The following is a 20,101-nucleotide window of genomic DNA, read 5'->3' on the forward strand; positions in this document are numbered from 1 at the left end:
AGGGAGGGAGTGAGACACACGCAATTCACATCGAGCATATATATATATATATATATATAGACTCTCTTCACTTTCGGGAGGGGGATCCACGGGTCACCATGTTCGATTCCGTCCTGCTTATTCTTCTAACAAAAGAGAGTCTTTCGTCTCGTCGTGATCAGCTCGCGTCAGCAACAGCAATAACAACAACTGTCGTGGCGCGCAAGCGTGTACGTTGCCTCACGCTCGTTCATGCGACTTCGCTTCTTCGACGTGTTCGCCGGTGATGCTGACATCGGAGAAACAAAAAAAAATGGAAAGGAAGAGGAGGAGGAAAGAGAGGATATAGTGCATCTAATCTAATCAGTAGCAAAGGAATAAAACAAAGAAACAAACTAACTCTAATGAAGTCTAGATAAGCTCAGCTGTAGTAATGATTGTGGATGATGGCCACCGCAGGGCTGCCGCACATGGCTGGCGCACCCCACCCCCACCACTTGTTGCCCTGCTTACTGCACCCACTTCTACACCTTTCTAGCGCATCTGATGCATCGGTGGCGCCTGCAACACCTTCGCAGAGGCGGCAGTTGGGCAGTCCACACGGTGGCTGCACTCTTCCTCCATGCATCGCAGCGTTGTCCAGCAAGTGTGCCATGATCTCGTCGACGCTCTGCATGTCCCGTCGCGTGAGGAAGTCTGCGTGCAGCGCCGACTGCTGTAGCGGCGGCTGGTTCACCCCAGGTTCTGCTGGAGGACGCGAACTGGTACCACCTGCCGCCGCCGCTGTCGCTGCATCCACGGGGGATTTCAAGCCGGTTCCACACAGCATGCAAAAGTTATCTGCGTTTGCATTACCGTCGTCTTGCGTCGTCGTGGGAGATGATGATGTCTGCTGATTGTGGAGGTGCGGGCCAAGCGGACACGTCACCGGCGTATACGGCGTTGCTTTCGAAGTCAGAGGCAGGCCGCACACAGAACAGAAGGAGATGCCCCAGCGTGCGTGCAGCGCGTGTCGCGTCGGCGAACACAAACCAGACGGCACGGGGGCGGAGGGGGGATAAGGCGGATCTGCATCTACTCCTGTGGCGGCGGTGGGAGCTTCCGTCGGAGGAGGAGGCGGAGTTGCTCCAGCGAAGGGAGACGCAACACGGCTTTCCGATGGAACAGCAGCAAGCGTGGATGCAGCTGTGTTTGGGTAGCGGCCATAGAAAGCATCTGCAGGCGTGGTTGGTGCACCGTTCCGCTGAGACACGTCGTTGCGCAGGTCGGCGAGGTCCGGCTGGGGCCACACAACCGGAATGGAAGGTAAAGCAGGCAAACAGTTCATCGCCCCTCCGCCGGAGCTGAGCATCAGGCGGGACAAGGAATCTCGCAGGTCGTCCGCGCCGCCGCCGCTCGACTCGACTGTGATGGGTGGAACCACAACGCGCAGTCCGCCTTCATAAAACGTCAAGGGTTGGTTCAGGTACGTCGGCGCAGGTGCACTGGCGAGGTTGTCTTGCTGACTTGGGAGTTGGAAGGGCGGCCGTCCCGTTCGCCCACGTCCGCGCGGGCGGCGTTGGCCACTCGCTGTGGCAGACGCGGGACGACGCGGTTGCAGTGGTCTGCGCAACACGGGCCGCGGCGGCGGTGGCGCGCAGTCGCAGGGACGCTCGCGCGTTCGATAGAGGGCAGTGCCATCGATGTTCGTGTGTCGTGCGACGTCGCCGTGAATGCCGTAGCGGCAGTACCACGGGGTGACCGTCATGCTCTGGCTGGAAGGGTGGAAATAGAAAGAGAGGGAGAGAGGGGGAGGTCAAGAGGGGAGCGGCGCGGCGTGGGAGCGCCTTTTCCGTCTGCGAGTATTCGTTGCTTCCATCGCCCAAATGTATTCGATCATCAAGACAACATCTTTCTCTCTCTCTCTCTGGTCTTGGTTGTCTGCCACCGTCGTCCGTCGCTGCTGTGACGACGGAAACTCAGCAGCGAAGCAGAGTAACATGCACGAGCACCGCGTCCACCGTAGTAATATTAATTATAAGGCATCATCACTAGAAGAACGAAGCCGCCAAGCAACCGAACTAGCAGAAGAATAAGAGAGAGATGCGGTGCATTACTCACGCTCACCTTACAGGAATCGTACCACCCCCTCCGTTCGAGCCAACGGGCCCGCCGCCGCCACCGCTGCCGCTGCTGCGCTCCACGTGGGCGCTGAACAGCGGCCACAAAAGTCCGTTCAGCAGCACCGGCACCGCCGTTGCCCTCTCCGCCGACGCTCGCACGAGGTGGGTCGCGTGGTGTAAATCGTCTAAGTTGACGACAATTTGACGCGGCGTGTCCAACACCAAACGCGCTCGCCGTCCGCCGCCCTTCTGGCCCGGACGCCCCCGCCCGCCGCTCCCGCCGCTCTCCGGCCGCTTCGAATGCACCACGCTGTAGTCGATATCCGGCTGCAGCAGCCCCACGCTCTCCACGGTGGCCACGCAGCACCGCCGCAGCGCGTCCTCGGCGCGTGCCAGCGACAGCGTCGCCGACGTACCCGCGATGGCGCTGTCGGGCAACTCGAAAACCGCCCAGTGCTGCGACCAGGCCGGTGCGACGCGCCGATAGCCTTTTCTCCCTCCCGCCGCCGCCCTTCCTCGCGGTCCGCCTCTTCCGGCCTCTCGATGCGGCTGACGCCTCCCGTCCGCCGCGCTGGAGGAGACGTGCGGGGAGACGTAGTCGAGCAGGTGCTGCTCCCGCAACAGGCCGTCCAGCGCTGCATCGGTCAGCTCGACACGGACGAGGGGCTGCAGCAGCACCTGCTCAACGCTGCCACGCTGTGTCTGCACAATGACAAATAAGTCGTCCTCCGGCGGCGGGACCAGCCACGCCGCACCGCCGGCGCAGAAGGCAGAGGACAGAACAGACGACGATGACGACGGCAGCAGCGGGCGTCGACGCCACACGACGTCCCCCGCTCCCACGGCAAAGCGGTAATCGCCGCCGTAGCGCTGCAGGCTTCGACCAGGCGACGGCGTCGTGAGACGGCGGTTTAGGACGGCGGCGTCGGCGTAGGGGACGATGTGGCCCTCCGCCACGGCCTGTCGCTCCAACTTCGCGTCGTAGTCCTCGCCGTAGGTCCACGCCAGCAGCGACGCCCCGGGCGGGATGTCCGTCGTCACCAGAAAAAACGGCACCGTCACGAAGAAGCTCTTCTCTTCCAGAAAGAAGCGCTGCGCACGGCGGAGCGGGGCCTGCTTGCGTTTACCGCGGGGCGGTGCAGCTGCGGCTGCTGCTGTCGCGGAGACATCCGCCGAGCGCGCGTTTCCACCACCGCTGTTGCGCCCGTGCTGCTTCCGCACCGTGAATCGAAGTCGAGTGTTCTCCTCCTCCGTCAGGGTCGGATCAGAGGGGAGGATGGCGGCGCCGTCCGACGGGGGACTTTTCTGAGCACCGCTGCCACCGCCTCCCTCCGTGCTGAATTCGCTGGGCACCGACAGCATGACGGAGCAGAGCTCGACATTGCCAAACCGCGAGGTGTTGTAGCGGTGGTTGATGTAGCGGGTGAGACCCTGGCCGAAGCACACGCCGTGTCTGCCGAGGCCCAGCGCGTACGTGTCGTCCGTCACAAAGGACAGGTCCTCCTCTGCGTCCTCGTCGAGCCCCTCAGCCGCGGCAGCACCGACCACCGCCTTGACACCGCCGCCGTCGCCTGCAGCTCTTGCCGGGTTGGGTGACGCGGCGCTGCCGTGGAACACGCGCGACGTCACCACTTTCTCTACCTTGCGCGTGGCGACGGCGGGTCCGCAGTACAGCAGACACGTCCCATACGGAATCCACGACGAGGCCACCACGCCTTTCTGGCCGTCCCCCAGCTCCGGCGCGGCACCGAGTTCGACCAGGGTGAAGGGAAACGCACCTTCCGCGACGCGGCTGGCGTGACGCTTGCCTACGCCGTGGTAGAACGCGAGCTCGGCCGGCCAGGCAGGAAAGTGCTTCACACCCGTGTACACGTCGCCCGTGCCCGCTGTGGAGGTGTGAGCACTGTGGCTTGAATTTGCGACGTGCAGCTCCGTACTCGGGGCCGTTGTGGGGCAGCAGGAGGTAGGTGTGTTGCACCGTGACAGCTCCAGAGACGCCCTGCATCCGTAGCGTTCATTCAAGTGGCGGTAGCAGCGTCGGTACCATTCAATCTCGTCTAGGCAGCGGTAGTAGGAGTCCATGGAGATGTAGATCTCCCCGTTCTCCTCGAGGCGGGTGGTGCTGACCACCGCGATGAGAGTCGCACGGGGGAAACACGTTTCCTCTGAACTATCAGTCGTCGTAGCAGTAGTAGTAGACGTGGTCGCCGACGCCTCCGTCTGCCCCGCCCCTTCAGCTCCCCGCCGCGGTGAAGCCGCTGCGTTCGTGTTGCTGGCTGAGGAGGAAGGGAGGGAGTTGTGGTGGTCGGGCAGCCCGTAGTGCAGCGCAATGCAGCGCGCGTTCGGACGCAGGTAGGGCTCCGTGACTCGCGGCAGCCGGCGAAACTGCGGATACATCCCCGGCGCGGTCGTTGGCCTGCCGTGGAGATCCTTGGCAGGCTGTCCTTCGCTTTTGGCCTTTGTGTTGGTGCCACCCTCCGTGCTGAAATCGCCGCTGTCGTCTTTGTCGTCGTCCTTGCGGTGGAGGGCGGCACCGGCCACCGCGGCCGCCGCGTCCTCCATCCGTTGCTGCTCCACCGCGTAAAGCGTCTCGGCGCGGTCGATGAGCTGACAGAACACTGCATCGCCTTCCACCGCCAGAACGGAGTGGCGAAGAAAGACACGCTGCGTGCGCACCGGGTCGGCGTTGCTGGGCCGCACACAGCGGAACGGGTGAGCCGGGAAGTCGCCGGCAGCGCCGTTGCACGTGGGCATGAGTCGGGGACTGGCGAAAGAATAGCTGATGGGCGATGCCGCACTGGCCTTCCCGTGCCGCGCCACCCGGCGCACACCGATCATGCAGATGCCACGCCCGCGCCGCTCTGCCTGCCGCACCTCCTCGTCGGACAGGCCGAGGTAGGCCTTGATGAAGGCGCCGTACCGCCTGGTGTGGAAGGCTGCGCGGGTTTGGGTGTCCAGGGGCAGCGCGGTGGAGGGCGGGGGGTGAGCAAAAGGCCAGAACACACTTTCAGCAGGTTTGCATTGCTGTTCAAGAGAAGAGGCAGACAGCGTTGTGGATGATGTCGGCGGAGGAGGACTTCGTGAGTTGGCGGCGCCGTCGAGCTCCGCTGCGGCGCTCAAGCCGTTGGCCAACGACGGACGTGACGGCGGCATCACCGTGTCCTCCTTGTCAACGTCATTGCTGTCCTCCTCCTCGTCCTCCTCTTCGACCGGGACGTACTGCGACTGCTGCGCGTGGTGGCCGTCCGTGCGCCCCACCGGCCCCTCCTCGTCCTCGTCCTCACCGTCGTGTTCGGAGGGCGTGTTCTTTGCCTCGTCACCGCGGCGTGGACTTTGTTCCTCCGCCACTTCACCTTCCGCATCCAAGGGCGGCAGACGCTGTCGGTGCTGCGGGCGGGCGGCGCAAGGCGCGGACGCACTGCCCTGATCGGGTGACGCGTAGAGCGCAAAGAAGTTGTCGAGCAGCTCCTGCGTTTCCTGCGTGTCGCACAGTCCACCGTCGAGGTGGTGCGGTGCGGACGTGTCGACCCCGCCCATCGGCATCGTATCAAGGAGGTCCGTTAACGGTGCTGCTGCGGAGGTGCTGCTGGTGCTGGTCGAAAGCCCCGGCGGACGTGGCAGCCATGGACGCCGCGGTGGCGCTGCCTCGTCGCCGTCGTCGTGATGCCGGGATGCAGACGACATGCACTTGGCCAATATCTTTCCCTCTCTCTTTCTATCGATAAAAAATGTCTTTACCTTCTATGAATGTTCCTCGGACTTCTGAAAAAAAAAAGGGTGCTGTACACTGGTCCGGCTCGATTGCCGCAACGTAAGAGAAAGAAGGGCTCGATGGTTACGGCGCTGCCTCGAGTGCTTCCTTTCTGTGTTCTTGTGTGCGGCAGCACGTGATACCTGCCGCCCCAACACGACCCGGCAGCAATAAGCAGAAGAGAACAAACAGGCGAGAGGGGAAAGAAAGAAATACGACAGGGCGAGTGGCCGACGTCGCGGCATCAAAGGGCACCCCGACTTAGGGATACGGGGGGTGTTGTCCGGAGAGACGCATCATCCCTGGCGTTTGAATTTCCTTTGCTTGGTGTTCTCGCCCGTCCATCACGCGTGCGCTGCTGCGCAGTAAACGAGTCGCCTCTGTAGGAGAACCGAAGAGAAAAGAAAGCTCACGGCCGGCAACGACAACAAGAGTGCTCCGTGATATTTTTTTCACGCTTCAAACGGCATCGCATACGGCGAGAGACGGATGCAGCTATTGGAATCGATCGGTGCGATGGAGAGGTCGGCAGGAAGAAGCGGATCCCCCCTCCCCCCGCCCCGCCCCCACACAGACACGCACACAGAGACACCGGTAGCGATACGCTTAAATAATAGTTCTTAGTTTTACAGCGCGCCACATCAGCGACCTGCTCCGCATATGCCTCATTCTCTACAATGTTCTTCCGTCTCCAAAGGAAGCTCAACGTGATCTATGGATATGTGTGTGCCATGTGTGTGTGCGTAGGTGTGTTGGCGCAACGACTGCCTCACGGCTCAGTCCGTACCAAACAAGCACACCCAAACACGCACGCACACAAGAAGAAAAATAAAGGAGGTGCAAAACGACCCTGCGCGCTGCAACACAGCGGGTCGCGCTCACTCGTCGTCAAGGAACATCGAGGTCTGCTTGGCCACCATCGCCGGCGCAGCGGCGGCCGCCTGTGCGCCGCCGTCAGGAGCAATGACTACATTGCTGAAGCCGCGGCCCGCCCGGTTGCGCCGGTCCAACGAGAGACTCGCGCCATCCTGCTGCAGCAGCTCCACCTCCCGCTTGATCCGGTAGCGCTTGATGTCGGACTTGCTGAACTTCTCGGGGTCCATCTCGTGCTTCTTGAACTCCGCGATGAGGAACCCGTGAAGGTACTCCTCGAGCGTCTCGGACTCGCTCGGGGCACGCACGCGGTAGCTCAGCTTTCGCAGACATTCCGCCATCGCCTTGCAGCGCTCCGCCAGCGTCACCGTCGTGCCGTTACTCCCGGCCGCCTCGCCGTTTGTGGACTCTTTTTGCTGCGATTGCCGCTGCTCCTTCCGCGTAATTGCGTCGAGCTCCTCCTGACGGGCCTTCTTGCGGTCCGGCGCGGCGTCATCGTCATCGGAGTCGTCATAATCAGAGTCGTCATCTGTGGAGTTATCATCGCCCTCGTCGTCTTCTTCCGAGTCCGCGCTGACCTCCTCGTCCTCGGCGGCGTCCTCCTCCTCCTCCTCTTCCCCGCTATCGCTGTCCTCGTCACTTTCATCGTCGCTCGCATCGTCGTCGTCCGACGCAGCCGCAGAGGAGGACGACACCGACGACGAGTCGTTGTGCTTCACCACCGCAGCCGCGTTTTCCTTCGCAATCGCCAGCTGCAGAATCGCATCGGCGATGAAGGCTTCGTGGCTCTGCACGTACGCCTCCGAGTAGGTTTCGCCGTACTTGGTGCGGAGGAGTTGCTGAACCACGGCGGTCGGCAGCTTCTTGTTGGGCGGCAGCCGGCTCACCATGACTCGGAGCAGCTCCGTCAGCTTCGCATCGAGGTCGGCGTCAGATGACATTACGGCTGAATGAAAGGATATAGAGTTCTTTCTTTCTTGTAAGTACTTATTGAGTCTCTTTGGTAGTAGCTCACACACACACAGCAGTAAATAGTACAAGAGGAAAATCAATGTGCGTGACAGCACGTATTTGCTGTCCTTCAAGCTATTTCACACCAATGAAGGAAACCCAAAAGAGAATGGTGTTGGACAAGATAGCGGGTTTATAATAATAGTAATAAACGAAACGGAATGGCAACGGCAGACTCCGCGATACTCAGAACCCGCTGTAGTACCGCTCGGCCACTGTACATGAACCTTTTGTTCTCTTTACCGAGAGACCGTGAATGGGACCATCGCCCAACGCCACGCGCCACGCTCGCTACTAATATCTTCGTTTGTCCGCATTGTCCGCTTACGTTCTCACCAACGCGTAGGAGTGCGAGGTGCAATACCAGAAGAAAGAAAAACTTCGAAGAGAGGCGTGGGAACTGCGTGACGTACAACAGCAAACGCACGTGTATGTTGTTCGTACTTTTCATTCATTTTTTTTTTCATGTCGTTGAGTACAACTCGATCAGCGGTCAACGCTGTACCAACGAGCAAACACACCCTCACGCAAAAGGCTGAAACAGAAGAAGGGGGAGGAAAAATACAATACGATCATCACCGGCGCTCGCCGAAAGAAACGGAAGGAGCGGTCGTGTCATTCAAAGCCCGCCTTCATCCTGCGACGCCTCTCGCGGCGACTTGACCACGCTCAGGTCAAACAGCATCGCAGCCTCGGGCGACAGCGGCTTCTTCTTCTGTGTCGTCGTCGCACTCTTCGCCGGTAGCGCGGCTGCATCCTTCGCCTCCCCCGCCTTGGAGGACTGCTGCGCCATCGCGCGTGGCGGCGGTGAGGGAGAAGGGGCCACGTCGGCTGCCGCGACGGCACGCCCCGGCCCCGACTTGACGGTGCCGCTCGACGAGCTGTCGAACAACAAACTCAGCGGTGATACAAGTTTGTGCGACGGCGGCTGATGAGGACCGCTGCTGCCATTACTATCCTTCACTCGTGGAGCACCATACTGCTCCCTCGCCTCATCCTTTTCGTTGCCTTGTGCTGCCGCGGACCCCAACGCAGCATCCAGCGGTGCCGGCCACCTCTCCGCTTCGATCTCCAGCCGCGACCACGCAGAGGCTGCCGTGGGCGCGCTCGTCTGCCGGTGGAGCTGTCGCGACGCCGCTGCCGTCCCAGCGCCCGAGCGCAACACGTGTATCCCCGGCCCACGAGCATCGCCCCCGTCTTCCGCCGCCGCTTCTCCGCCTCGGCGATGCGGGGCGTACGCTCGATTTGTGCGGCTGGGCGGCAGCGACGGTGCCGCGGAGCCCGCCGTGGCCAGCCGCGCACTCAGCTCCTTCATGCGACGTCGCAGGGAGTCGACGAGGAGGTCCTTGCGCGTGATGATGCCCGTCACGGTGTCGCCGTCCACCACGACCATGTGCCGCAGCCCCATCATGCGAAAGGTGTGGTACGCCATCTGCAGGTTGAAGAAGGGCGGGATGACCCATGGACTGCGGTTCACGATGAGCGAGAGGTCGACCACCGGCGGCAGGCGGCTCTCACTGATGAAGGAGGCGCTCTCGGCACCCACGTCAGCCCCGCTCGGCGCCCCGTCCGGGATGTGCGTCCGCACCCACTCGTAGCGGTCCAGCGTGGTGAAAAAAAGCTTCCCTTTCTGCGCCATCCACTGCTGCCACGACATCTTTCGGATCGCCAGCACGCAGGGGGCGAGACGGCCGCCGAAGCCGTCGCTGTCGTCCGCCGTCAGCGGCACCGGCGTCGGCGACGGCGCAGGCAATGATGCGTCGTACTCCTGCAGCTGCGGCAACGTGAAGTACACCTGCAAGTCCTCGCGGGTAACGAGGCCGACGAATTTGTAGCGGATGTGCGCCGACGGGTCGTCGAGCGAGCGCGCCCCTGACGCAGTCGTGGCGGTGGCGCTGACGGTTGACGTCGCTGCGCGGCGGTTGGGCGGGGGCGACGAGCTGTGCGCTCCTTTTCGGTCACCGCCGCTGAGGCTGCTCACTGTGTTCGGTGCCCCCTCCTTTTCCTCCTCCGCGATTAAGTCATCCAGCTCCGCCTCCACGACCGGGAAGGCGTGATGCGTGCTGTCGCGCAGCGCCGCCAGCACCGTCTCCGTCCGCTCCCGCTTCCGTAGCATCACCACCTCGCTCGCCATCACGTCCGCCGCGGTGAGCTGCTCAAACTCGGGCTTCACGATGTTGTGCGGAAGGTACGGCACGCTGTCCATCATCAACATCTGATGGTAGAGCGGCTCACACAGCCAGTCGGCCGTCGACTTGGACATGACAATCGCCACCATCACCGGCAGCAGATAGTGCAGCTCCGACGACAGCTCCACCATGATGACGCAAATCGCCATGGTCATGCGGGAGGTGCCGGCGAGGAAGGCGCCAGCGCCGATCAAGGCAAACAAGCCCGGGTCCATCCACGCCACCGACGTCGCGTAGCTGTTCGGGATGCCAGGGACCTCCTTCGCACCCATCTTAAACAGCAGCAGGCCGTACAGGCGACCAAAGACGGCCCCCATCACAAGACTCGGCACCACCAGCCCACCGGCCACCGCCATGCCACTGGACAGAACCGCAAAGCCAAAGTAGATGAAGAAGTACAGGAGGAGGTTCGCCACGGTGAACTCGCCGGCCGTCTGCCGGGAAAAGAGATGGCGGATGGTGTTCTTGCCGGATGCCATGTTCAGCGTACCGAGCGGGGAGTAGGTGTGGGGCTTTGCGCACGTTGCGTTGAAGAGCCGGCCCGCGCCCTCGGTGCCCCAGATGTGTATCGTGTCGTTGACGTCGTCAATCTCGAGCTCCTCCGCGCACGGGGCGGCGAGGGAGAGCACAAACATGGAGGCGGAGAAGACCGCCCCCACCACGACGGGCTCGAGAAAGCGTCGGAACGGGTACGGCCGCAGCACGCGTCGGCGCCACTTGATAAGGATGAGATTCGCCTTGGTGAAGAAGGCGGTCATGGAGCCGATGATAAGGCCGAGGAGCAGCGACGGCACAATCGAGACGAGGTTCAGCGGGATCGTCAAGTTCACCTCAAACAGCACCGAGGCTGCGTTCGAGACCCACCCCAGCAGCCGCCGATCCTCGACGATGGAGTTGATGATGGTGCTGAAGGTGAAGCACAGCATCGTGGCGAGGAAGATCTGCCCATTGGAGCTCTGATCCCAGAAGCTGCTCACCTCCTCCATTACGAAGAGCAACCCGCCGATCGGCGCACCGAAGGCGACGGACACCCCACAGGCCGCCCCGGCCGTGATGAAGTCCCGCCGGTCTTTGTTGTTGCGAAAGGCCTGAAAAAGTCGGGTCTGGAAGCCCAACGTGCGGCTACGGCCCTGCGTCATGCCGGCGCCGGTGATCGCCCCGAGATGGATCAGCGGGGCCTCGAGTCCCACCGGTAGCCCACCCGACACCGCACAAATGCACGAGATCACCTTCGCCAGAAAGGTCCGCAGGTTCATCGCTTTGCGCAGGTGCACGCCGTTGAGGTACGCCATCACATCTGGTATGCCGCCGCCTGATGCGGCCGGCTCGAAGTACACGACGACCCCCGCCGCCACCGCGGTGAGAAGAACGGAGCCGAGCACCGTGTAGAAGAAGCCCACCACGATCCCCACGATGCCGTGTTCACCGTCACGCACCATCACACGGTACAACACGTCCGCCCGGTACTTCTCCACGAAGTCCACGGCGTACGACACAAAAGTGGCGACGATGCCGACGGAGAAGGCGATGAGCACGTGCAGCGTCCAGCGAAGGGCGGCGTGGCGCTCGTCCTGGTCCATCTGCAGCATCGGGAAGCTCTCGGCGACCTGCTGCATGGGTGAGCTGGCGGAGGCGGAGGAGGAGGGTGCAGGCGGGACTCGATTTGGCATCTCAACAGCCGCTTCTGCCACTTGTCGAGAGCCACCCTCAGCCGAAGACGCGTCGAGGTACTGATGGCGCCGGCTCTCGTGGCTCTCCCGTAGGTACTCCACGTACATGTCGGGGTACGGCTTGTAGTAGTCCAGGCTCTCAAAGCTCGCCTGCTTCTCCAGCTCGACCGGGGTGAGGTCCTCGGTGTGCATCGTGTTGGGGTTCGCCGTCTCCCGCATCGTCCGAATTAACCACTGCAGCCAGCTCTCGCGCTCGTGCAGCGGCGGCGCGACATCGCTAGCACCGAAGTCGCTCGCCGGGAGGCGCATCTCTTCCTTCTCCTTCGTTCTCGTACGAGTGCGCTAGGAAGCGCCAATATGAATGCTGTTGCGTTGGCGGGTGGCGATGGATTCGCTGACTATGAGGAAAATCAAAGGAGTGAAAGAGAAAAGCTCAGAGGGGAGCGCAGACGTCACGAATCACGGACAGTTGGGGAAGACGACTCAATGAAAGCGCTGCCATGTACAAATATATATGTATTAGCGCCTTTGCCGCTGTGGGTGGTGAACGACGAACAATGGGGAATGCTGAAAGCGATCGAAAGAGGAGGAAAATAAACGCAAAAGCAAAGCGGTAAAAACCAAGCCAGACAAGAGAGGAGGGGGGGGGGAATACCTTGTACGGAGGCGTCTTCCCCACACGCGTCCGCTGAAAGGGCCACCACGCAAGCAACACGACGTCGACGGTGCTGACGCGACGCGCGGAGTTTAAGCTGCGAAGGACCGCAGCAGATCGGCAAGAAGAAATATATAAAAAGAAAAAGAGCTTGAGGGGAAGGAGAAGCCAAATAAACGAAAACAGCAGCACCACCAAAAGAAGTGTAATGGAGAAAGGGAGGAGCGATACATTGCTGCGCAGACATGAGCGTTGATCATGAGCAGCAACACCACAATTTGGTACGACTAGCATGAGCACTCCCCAGCTGCCGTGGCGCAGACTCATCCACGCTTTTTCTTTCATTCATTCCGTGAGTGAGAAAGCGCCGTCGATCCGTCCCTGAGAGCAAAAGAGGCAGTGGTACACAGACATGAATTGTCGTCCTTTCCTTTTTTATTTGAAGGTTAATGTGAAAGATCCTTCCGCCGAAGAGCCATCTCTTCGAGTTCCGCTCACGCGCGTGTGTGTTAATCGCAGAGTTAATTACCACAAAGCAGAAACAGACACAGAAAAATAGAGGCCAATAGAGGAGTAAAAAGGCAATCTCGAAAGAGACACACCAAATGCCCAAGGTAGCAGACAGAAAAAGACCCCCCCCCTCCCACACACACACACAGTGAGAGGGATCATCAAGGCAACACGACGGCGACAACACCACAGACAGACAGAGAGGGGGGAGGGAGGAGGGAAGGGGGAATACGTCCATCTCTACTTCTTCCGCTTGCGGATGAGGTAGCGATCTACGGCCGCCTTGCCGCCCTTCTCGTTCAGGTGGGTGAAGTTGTCCGCCAGCATCGCCTTCTTCACCGCCGCGCGCTTCGGGAAGTACGGCTTCGACTTCGTGCCCGCCTTGACGGCCTGCACCTCCTTCTTCAACAGTTCCTTCCTCACGCTCGAGTGGCGGTCCTTCGCGGCGTTGTCGCGGGTGCGGGCGATGTACAGCTGCGATTCACGCTGCAGCTTCTCCAGCTCCGCGTAGAGCTGCTGCGGCGGCGTCAGCTTCATCTCGCGCAGCTCCCGCTGATGCTCCTCGCCGAAGACCTCCTGCTCGTAGTCGGACAGGTCGTACTCGTCCAGGTCCTCCCCCGCCTGTTCCAGCTCGCAGCGGCGGATAATACACTTTAAGCACTTGACACGGAAGCGCCGCGCCACCTCCTCCCGCTCGGCCTCCTCGCGCAGGAACCCGTAGTTCTGCTCAAACTGGCGGGCATCGGCGCGGCCGAACATCGAATCAAATCGCGGATCCACGCGCGTCATCACCGCGTCTTTTTTGGCGCCGTAGCCCCTGCTGTACTTGGAGAGGGGGTGCTTCGGCTTCCTGTGTGCGTCGTGCACCGGCGGCGGTCCGTCATCGTCGCTCATGCTGGAAACCTTCCGCTGCGACTCGGCGTGAGCGACGGCGATAAACAACAACAAGATGTTTTACAGAAACAAGTAAGGAGAGACTTCGGCGATGACGACGGGTAAGTCGAGAAAACACGGGTGTAGGCCGCGCATCGAGGCAACAGAGCAGATGGGTGAAAAGAAAAGGAAGCAATAAGAGAAAAAAGAGCGGTGTAAGTGTTGCCGGGATCATGCCCTGACGGAATACGAAAGCCGCGCTGTCGAGAGAGAGAGAGAGAGAGAGAGAGCGAGAGGGAAGAGCGCGACGAAGCATCGTCTGCACTGTGTGCGAGAGAGGGAGAGAGTAGGTGGAAGAATGTGGTCGTAGACGACTGCTGCGCACGCACGTACACGTAAGCATCGAGTAGATGTGCCATCATCGTCCCACCGCCACTCACTTCCCCCCTCCTCCCTCCTCTTTCGTTTAGTTTCCAACGCACCTCGTGCGCTTCCCTTTCTGGAGTCTTAAATATTTGATTTCACGAAGAGCCACCACCGCCGCATCGATAAAGTCACATGACACACCCACCAACCACGTCACCATCAAGACGCAACAAAGAGAATAGAGAGAATAGAGGAAAGAAGAGAAAGAAAGCGCAGGCGGCAACGAAAAAGATTGTATGATGTGTTCGCAGCGAAACGCTCGCAGACGTGCAATGAAGAAAAGGAAAAAGCAATGGAAAAGCAACGGTGGATCAACACAACAAGAACAACAGCTGCAAGTGGAGGTCACGTACACGTCCATTCCGACAAGGGCGTATTTCTTCTGCGTCTGTAAATCAAGAAAAATAATAAATTGTTAAACAAAAAGCGACGGCAACGTGAGAGCGCTACTAACTTACGCCTCGTCGTACGGCGCAGCGGCGTGGGACGTTGCGGAGGCGAGGTTGGAGGGTCAGAAAGAGGAGTTTCCTTTCCTTTATTTCTATTGCTGAAAAGGAATACTCTCCCGTTCCTTCGCACTACTCAGACGGCGACCGTCGTTGACTGCGACATCGTATTATTCCTCTTCATCTACTTTTATGCTCTACCTTATGTCATCACCCTTCGCGCTCGAGCCGACGGCCGCGGCGAAGTCGCGGCGGATGGCGCTCTCCGTGTTGCCGCCGCGCGTCACGCCGGCCTCCTGCAGCGGCGGTGATGCGACCTGCGTCGCCGGCGATGGCGCAAACATGCTTGGTCCGCTCCTCCCACCGCTCGAAAACATGTTCGCCCCGGCGTAGGTATCGCTGTTGTTCGTTTCGTAGGGGTTCGCTTTAGGAGAGACGTTGCTGTACGTGCTCGTTCCTTCGCGCTGCGCCGGCTCGTCATCGCCGCTGTCGCGGTAGGTGTGATCCGTGTAGTGGTTCGTCTGCGCGGGCGCGGCACCGGGGGGCACCACCGCCGCCTGCTTGTTGTGCTGCGCGTTGGCCGCACCGCTCTTGAACTGCGCCGGTGTGTCCGCCTGCACACCGTTGTTGCTGGTGGTGTTCATATTCACGTTGTTTGTGCCCGCATTCGTGTTCACCACGGCGGCGCTGTTCGGCGGGGGTCCGGAGTAGTAATTGCGGTACTCCTCCTCCTTCTGCTGCTGCTCCCGTGGGTCCTCGAAGACAGGCAGGTCCACGACGAGGGCCACCAGCAGCATCATGATGCCGAGTGCGAGCGTCACGATGGCCGCGATGATGTCCAGCGTGCGGCTCGTCAGGAGTAAAAAGCCGAACATAATGTAGAAGATGGCCCTCGCCTTGTAGTAGGTGAGGAAGTAGAAGTAGCGCATCCACAAGTACACGACCCGGCGGCACCACGCGAACTGCCGCAGCTCCGCCGAGAAGCCGAGCAGCGCGAACAGCAGACAGTAGATGCTGAGCAGCACGAGTCGCGGCTGCAGGACGGCCGTTATCAGACCGGTGATGATCGACACAAAACAGAGCACGGCGGTGGCTAAGGCGAAGAGGAGGAAAACTCGCGGCCAGTTCCGCTGCCAACAGCTGGAGGACCCCGGCATATGCGAGGCTGCGTTGCGGATGTTCTGCATATTGACGATAACTCTTCTTCTTTCGTGTGTGTGTGTGTGTGTGTGTAATTACGGTAAGTGATTACTACTTTAAAAATAAAAGACACATCAGCAGCAATAGAGGAGAGAGAAAAAAGAAGGTAGAGATCCTACGCGAAAGAGCGGAGGAGGAGAGAGAGAGAGAGAGAGCACGCGCCAACAGAGCCGATTTCACATGCACTGTTTCCATTGCTTGTAAGTGTATTTTCTTCGTACGATGCAACGGCGATCACGCGGTGAGAACGTGTGTGTGTGTGTGTAATAGTTCAACGGCGGTGTAAGCAACGAGAACAAACGTCAACGGCAACAGCAATATGTCCACAAGGAAGAGTGCGCAGCACCAGCGATTCAGAGAGGGAGAGAGAGAGCACCAACAGCTCAAGACACACACACACGCACACACGGCGGCAAGGGTGTGGAAAGGAGACGGAGAGAAGAGACACCTTCTCCTGTTAGCTCGTCTTCTTGTTGAGGCTCGCCTCCTCCACTACCACCTCCACCGCCTGCGGCCCCACCCACTCCGTCAGCAACTCGTTGTACACCTTCTGCATGTACAGCTGCATGCGATGCGCCACCGCCTTGCTGTCCTCCTTGTCAAAGTCAATCGGAAAGCGGCCAGCGCGGATGTGCATGTCCGTCGGCATCCCGCCCACCATCGTCCACCGCGGCCACGTCCTCTCCGCGCCGAGGTGCACGAAGTAGTACACCGGCATGCGATGCTCAAAGATGGTCGCGAAGGTGCCGTAGCGGAACGTCTGCAGCACGCGCGGGTTTTTGTTGATGGCGCCCTCCGGAAAAATGGCTAGGCTGCCGCCACTGCTGAGGTGCGCCTCGACGCCAACCTGCACCGCCGCCTGCTTCTCCTTGTCCACCTCAAAATGGCCGTCCTCGTCCGACTTGAAGTACACGGGAAAGTTGCCGACGCGGTCGAAGATGCCGCCGAAGATGGGGATGTCCCGCAGCGAGGCCTTCATCATGGTGCGGGTGTGCACGAGGTGCGACATCGGCGCAATGCACAAGAACGCGAACACGTCCCAGAAGGAGGTGTGGTTGCCAACGAAGGCCTGATGGTGCAGCTCGATGTCCGCCCAGCTCGTCGGCTTGCCGTCCACGTTCGCGTCGAACTGCATGTGCATGCGGATGTGCGGGCTGAGCCACCAGACGGCGCGGAAGGCGCAGACCAGCGGAACGATGCAGAGGCGTTGGGTGTGGTAGGCGGAGACGCCGAGGCGGTGCAGCTGTACGAGAATACTCGTCATGGCAGAGGTGGGGAAGATAATACAGAGGCTCACGAGGAAGAACCACGCGCGCATGAGGGGGACGGGCACCCACCGCATGCGAAGAAGGAGGTACCACACCGCGAAGCCGAGGGCGGCACCTAGCTTGACGGAAGTCATCGTTGAAGAGAGAAATAGAAATAATAAGACAAACGGATGAGAAAAAGAAAAGGGAGGAGGGACGATGCTTGCGTTAAATATAAATATAAATATATGCGCTCAGCTACAACTATTCTTCTTTCGGGGGTGGTGAGAGCCCCCAAAACGCACGAGAACGGCGTTGCGCTTCGATAACGTGCCCTCGGAGTCGTAGCACACACACACACACACACACACCGCAGCCAACCAACTAGACAAAAAGAGCAGGTTGTATCGGCTAGTCGGGGGAAACAAGGAACAGGACTGGCGAAGCACCCACCGAGAAGTCGAAAGGGAGAAGTGCTGTTAAAAGACACCAGCTAAAAAGATAAGCGCAATTACATCGGGTAAGGGACGGGGGAATAGAAATAATGAAGATAAGAGCACAACAGCAGTAACGCAAAGGAGGTGGCGATTCGCTGCGCAGGAGATGGAGGTGCTCCTCGTGTGTGTGAGTGCGGGTGGGACGTTGCCGCTGGTGGGAGTGGTTTAGCGAGAGCCCGCAGCGCCGCTCGAATCGCCGGAGGGGGAGAGAGGGAGAGAGCGAAGTAATAAAGAGAGAATCCACAGAGCCGATCAGCGCTACGCTGCGGTGTACATCACGCCATCGCACCAACTATCGACATCAGCACGCATGCAACAACGGTTCCGCATGCGCAGTTGATACCAAAACAAAAACACCCGCATCCGCTAGGCACAACAATGGAAAGGATTCGAACACGACGGCAGTGTCTACTGCTTCTATTGGCATCGTTCTGCATGCTACGGGTGTGTGTCAGGCACATCAGCAACTTGTTCTAGCTCTCTACAGGGAGGGGGGAGAGGAAGATAATGAAGGTATACGTATTAAGGAAAACAGGTACGAGAGAAAATACAGATCAGCACGAGAGAGGTCCCATGGTACATCACAATGTGAAGAAATGCCAACAACATCAACAAAAAAACTTTTACCAACTATTAAGTACAGGCGACCCAGCACGCGCACACGACAACACCGAGACGCACAGGAGTGCTTAAGAAAAAAAAAGGGAACAGCGGATTGACTGCGCAGGCGCGCCGCGCTGCAAGCGCCTCAATATCAGAGAAGGCTGCATTGAAGGCACCACAAACAACAGAAGAAGAAGCTTGACGAAGCGGCTAGTGCAGTTGGGTATAGGTAAGGGGGTAGTTGCTGAAAAGCAGCAAAAACAAAAGGAAAAGAACGCGCAAAGAACTCAGCCGCCAGCCTGAACCTCCCGTTTCAGCCTTTGTGGTCCCTCTCATTCACCTCTCTCACACGCTTTTATGCGGCAGCGGCAGCGGCACCCGCCGCGGGGAGCTTCGCGTGGCTCTGCAGCCCCTGCGCAGCGTCCACGGCGGTCTTCGTCTTCTTCGTCTGTGCGGCGGCCGCGTCGGCCTCCGCCTCCTCCGCTGCCATCTCATCCCGGACCTGCTGCATGCGCTGCTGCAGCCTCGCTGCAACCACCTTGCTGTTCTCCTTGTCAAAGTCGATCGGGAAGGCACCGATGCGCACGCGAATGTCGGCTGGGGCGCCGCCGTAGGGATGCTGCGCCGGCCACGTCCTCTCATTTCCGAGGGAAACCAAGTAGTAAACCGGCATGCGGTGCTCAAAGATGGTCGCGAAGGTGCCGTAGCGGAACGTCTGCAACGTCTCTGGGTTTTTGTTCACGGCCCCCTCCGGGAACACGACGATGTTGCCGCCACGGCGCAGGTGCCCGGCGACATGCGTCGCCACCACCGCCTGCTTCTCCTTGTCTACGTGGAAGTTGCCGTCCTCGTCCGACTTGAAGTACACGGGGAAGTGGCCGACGCGGTCGAAGCAGCCGCCAAAGATGGGGATCTTCCGCAGCGAGGCCTTCATGAGCGTGCGGGTGCGGCGGAGGTGCGACATCGGGGTCAGCCCAATCACCTCAAACACGTCCCAGAAGGAGGTGTGGTTCAGCGTCAGCGCGATTCCCTTGTCTGGAATGTCCGCCCAGCTCGTCGGCTTGCCGTCCACGTTCGCGTCGAACTGCACGTGCATGCGGATGTGCGGGTTGGCCCAGCAGACCGCCTTGAAGGCGAAGGCCATAATGAATAGACAGACGGACTGCACCACCCGCCGCGGCACGCCTAGGTAGCGAAGCGGGTCGATGAGGTAGAGAAGAGCGGAGGCGGGCATGATGATGGCAGTGGCGGAGAGGAGAAACCACCTCCGTGCGATCCACAGCGGCACGAGGCGGCAGCGGAGAAGGGTGTAGCCGGCGCCGAGGGCCAGCGCAAGCATCGTGCCGCGCACCTGCGCCTTGGAGAGGTGGCGCGGCAGCTGCGCCGCTGCCTCCCTCGATGCACGCACAACAGCAGAACTCATGGTGATTAAAGAACTAATGATAACAAAAAAAAGGGTGTAGATTGGTATGAGAAAGAAGAATACGCTGCAGCGTGGTCGCCTTCTACAGACGCTAAGAGAGAGAGGGGGTGGGGGGGGGGGGCTGAAAAGGTAAGAAGAAGAATTGCTGTCCTCCGTGCTTGAGTGCAAGAGAGAAACACAGACGCATAGAAATGGAAGCACGGGCAAATGAGTAGAAGAGTGTGGTGGGCAGCTATGGACGACCCGAAGGCAGCGGATGTTCTCCGCCGTGCTTCTCACAAGGCACGGATAAGGAGGCAATGAGCGCCCTGAAAAGAAGAAACAACGCAGCTCTCCAAACAAACAACACACTCATATCGATTTAACAGAGAGTCAGACCCGACGCCAGCACCCTACGACAGTCCCTTATCCACAGTCTTTTCATTGTTGAGGCTGCTCCCGTCACCTAGAAACCGTTGCCGAGAGGAGCGTCAGTGGTAAGAGAACACGAAGAAGGCAGAACCGTAAGTAAATGAAAAAAACGCCCAAATCCGCAAACAACAACTCTTATGGTACACCTGTAAGAGATACACACACACACACACACGTACGAGACCACTGCTGTGCGCGCTGCCGCCTTCACGGGGTACTCCAACCCCCCCCCCCC

At 59.9% G+C, this 20,101-nt stretch overlaps 8 protein-coding genes across 11 annotated transcripts; all 8 read right to left on the reverse strand.

Moving 5' to 3' along the window:
- Window positions 1-400: 400 nt before the first annotated feature.
- Window positions 401-1,734, reverse strand: ABB37_08470 (hypothetical protein; the record flags this gene model as incomplete). The annotated part of the gene is made up of 1 exon (XM_015807494.1): window positions 401-1,734. Exon 1 carries the CDS (start codon window positions 1,724-1,726, stop codon window positions 401-403), a length of 1,326 nt encoding a protein of 441 aa, XP_015654033.1. The 5' UTR covers window positions 1,727-1,734.
- Window positions 1,735-2,081: 347 nt separating this feature from the next.
- Window positions 2,082-5,976, reverse strand: ABB37_08471 (hypothetical protein; the record flags this gene model as incomplete). The annotated part of the gene is made up of 1 exon (XM_015807495.1): window positions 2,082-5,976. The coding sequence occupies exon 1, from the start codon at window positions 5,763-5,765 to the stop codon at window positions 2,082-2,084; it is 3,684 nt and encodes a 1,227-aa protein (XP_015654034.1). The 5' UTR covers window positions 5,766-5,976.
- Window positions 5,977-6,710: 734 nt separating this feature from the next.
- ABB37_08472 (hypothetical protein) lies at window positions 6,711-7,792 on the reverse strand (the record flags this gene model as incomplete). Its single annotated transcript, XM_015807496.1, has 1 exon — window positions 6,711-7,792. Exon 1 carries the CDS (start codon window positions 7,644-7,646, stop codon window positions 6,711-6,713), a length of 936 nt encoding a protein of 311 aa, XP_015654035.1. The 5' UTR covers window positions 7,647-7,792.
- A 543-nt stretch (window positions 7,793-8,335) lies between these two features.
- On the reverse strand, window positions 8,336-12,381 carry ABB37_08473 (putative chloride channel protein; the record flags this gene model as incomplete). 2 transcript variants are annotated; one of them, XM_015807498.1, is made up of 1 exon in its annotated part: window positions 8,336-12,381. In XM_015807498.1, the coding sequence occupies exon 1, from the start codon at window positions 11,882-11,884 to the stop codon at window positions 8,336-8,338; it is 3,549 nt and encodes a 1,182-aa protein (XP_015654037.1). In that variant the 5' UTR covers window positions 11,885-12,381. The 2 variants fall into 2 exon arrangements, with proteins under 2 accessions (XP_015654037.1, XP_015654036.1); XM_015807497.1 differs by having other exon boundaries at window positions 8,336-12,328.
- A 599-nt stretch (window positions 12,382-12,980) lies between these two features.
- ABB37_08474 (hypothetical protein) lies at window positions 12,981-13,718 on the reverse strand (the record flags this gene model as incomplete). The annotated part of the gene is made up of 1 exon (XM_015807499.1): window positions 12,981-13,718. Exon 1 carries the CDS (start codon window positions 13,632-13,634, stop codon window positions 12,981-12,983), a length of 654 nt encoding a protein of 217 aa, XP_015654038.1. The 5' UTR covers window positions 13,635-13,718.
- A 964-nt stretch (window positions 13,719-14,682) lies between these two features.
- ABB37_08475 (hypothetical protein) lies at window positions 14,683-15,740 on the reverse strand (the record flags this gene model as incomplete). The annotated part of the gene is made up of 1 exon (XM_015807500.1): window positions 14,683-15,740. Exon 1 carries the CDS (start codon window positions 15,670-15,672, stop codon window positions 14,683-14,685), a length of 990 nt encoding a protein of 329 aa, XP_015654039.1. The 5' UTR covers window positions 15,673-15,740.
- A 402-nt stretch (window positions 15,741-16,142) lies between these two features.
- Window positions 16,143-17,581, reverse strand: ABB37_08476 (putative mitochondrial acyltransferase; the record flags this gene model as incomplete). The annotated part of the gene is made up of 1 exon (XM_015807501.1): window positions 16,143-17,581. The coding sequence occupies exon 1, from the start codon at window positions 17,085-17,087 to the stop codon at window positions 16,143-16,145; it is 945 nt and encodes a 314-aa protein (XP_015654040.1). The 5' UTR covers window positions 17,088-17,581.
- Window positions 17,582-18,387: 806 nt separating this feature from the next.
- Window positions 18,388-19,547, reverse strand: ABB37_08477 (putative mitochondrial acyltransferase-like protein, copy 2; the record flags this gene model as incomplete). 3 transcript variants are annotated; one of them, XM_015807504.1, is made up of 1 exon in its annotated part: window positions 18,388-19,547. In XM_015807504.1, exon 1 carries the CDS (start codon window positions 19,453-19,455, stop codon window positions 18,388-18,390), a length of 1,068 nt encoding a protein of 355 aa, XP_015654043.1. In that variant the 5' UTR covers window positions 19,456-19,547. The 3 variants fall into 3 exon arrangements, with proteins under 3 accessions (XP_015654043.1, XP_015654042.1, XP_015654041.1); XM_015807503.1 differs by having other exon boundaries at window positions 18,388-19,538; XM_015807502.1 differs by having other exon boundaries at window positions 18,388-19,535.
- Window positions 19,548-20,101: the final 554 nt, after the last annotated feature.

This window comes from Leptomonas pyrrhocoris, assembly GCF_001293395.1.
Source record: "Leptomonas pyrrhocoris isolate H10 chromosome Unknown, whole genome shotgun sequence".
Lineage (NCBI taxonomy): Eukaryota > Euglenozoa > Kinetoplastea > Trypanosomatida > Trypanosomatidae > Leptomonas > Leptomonas pyrrhocoris.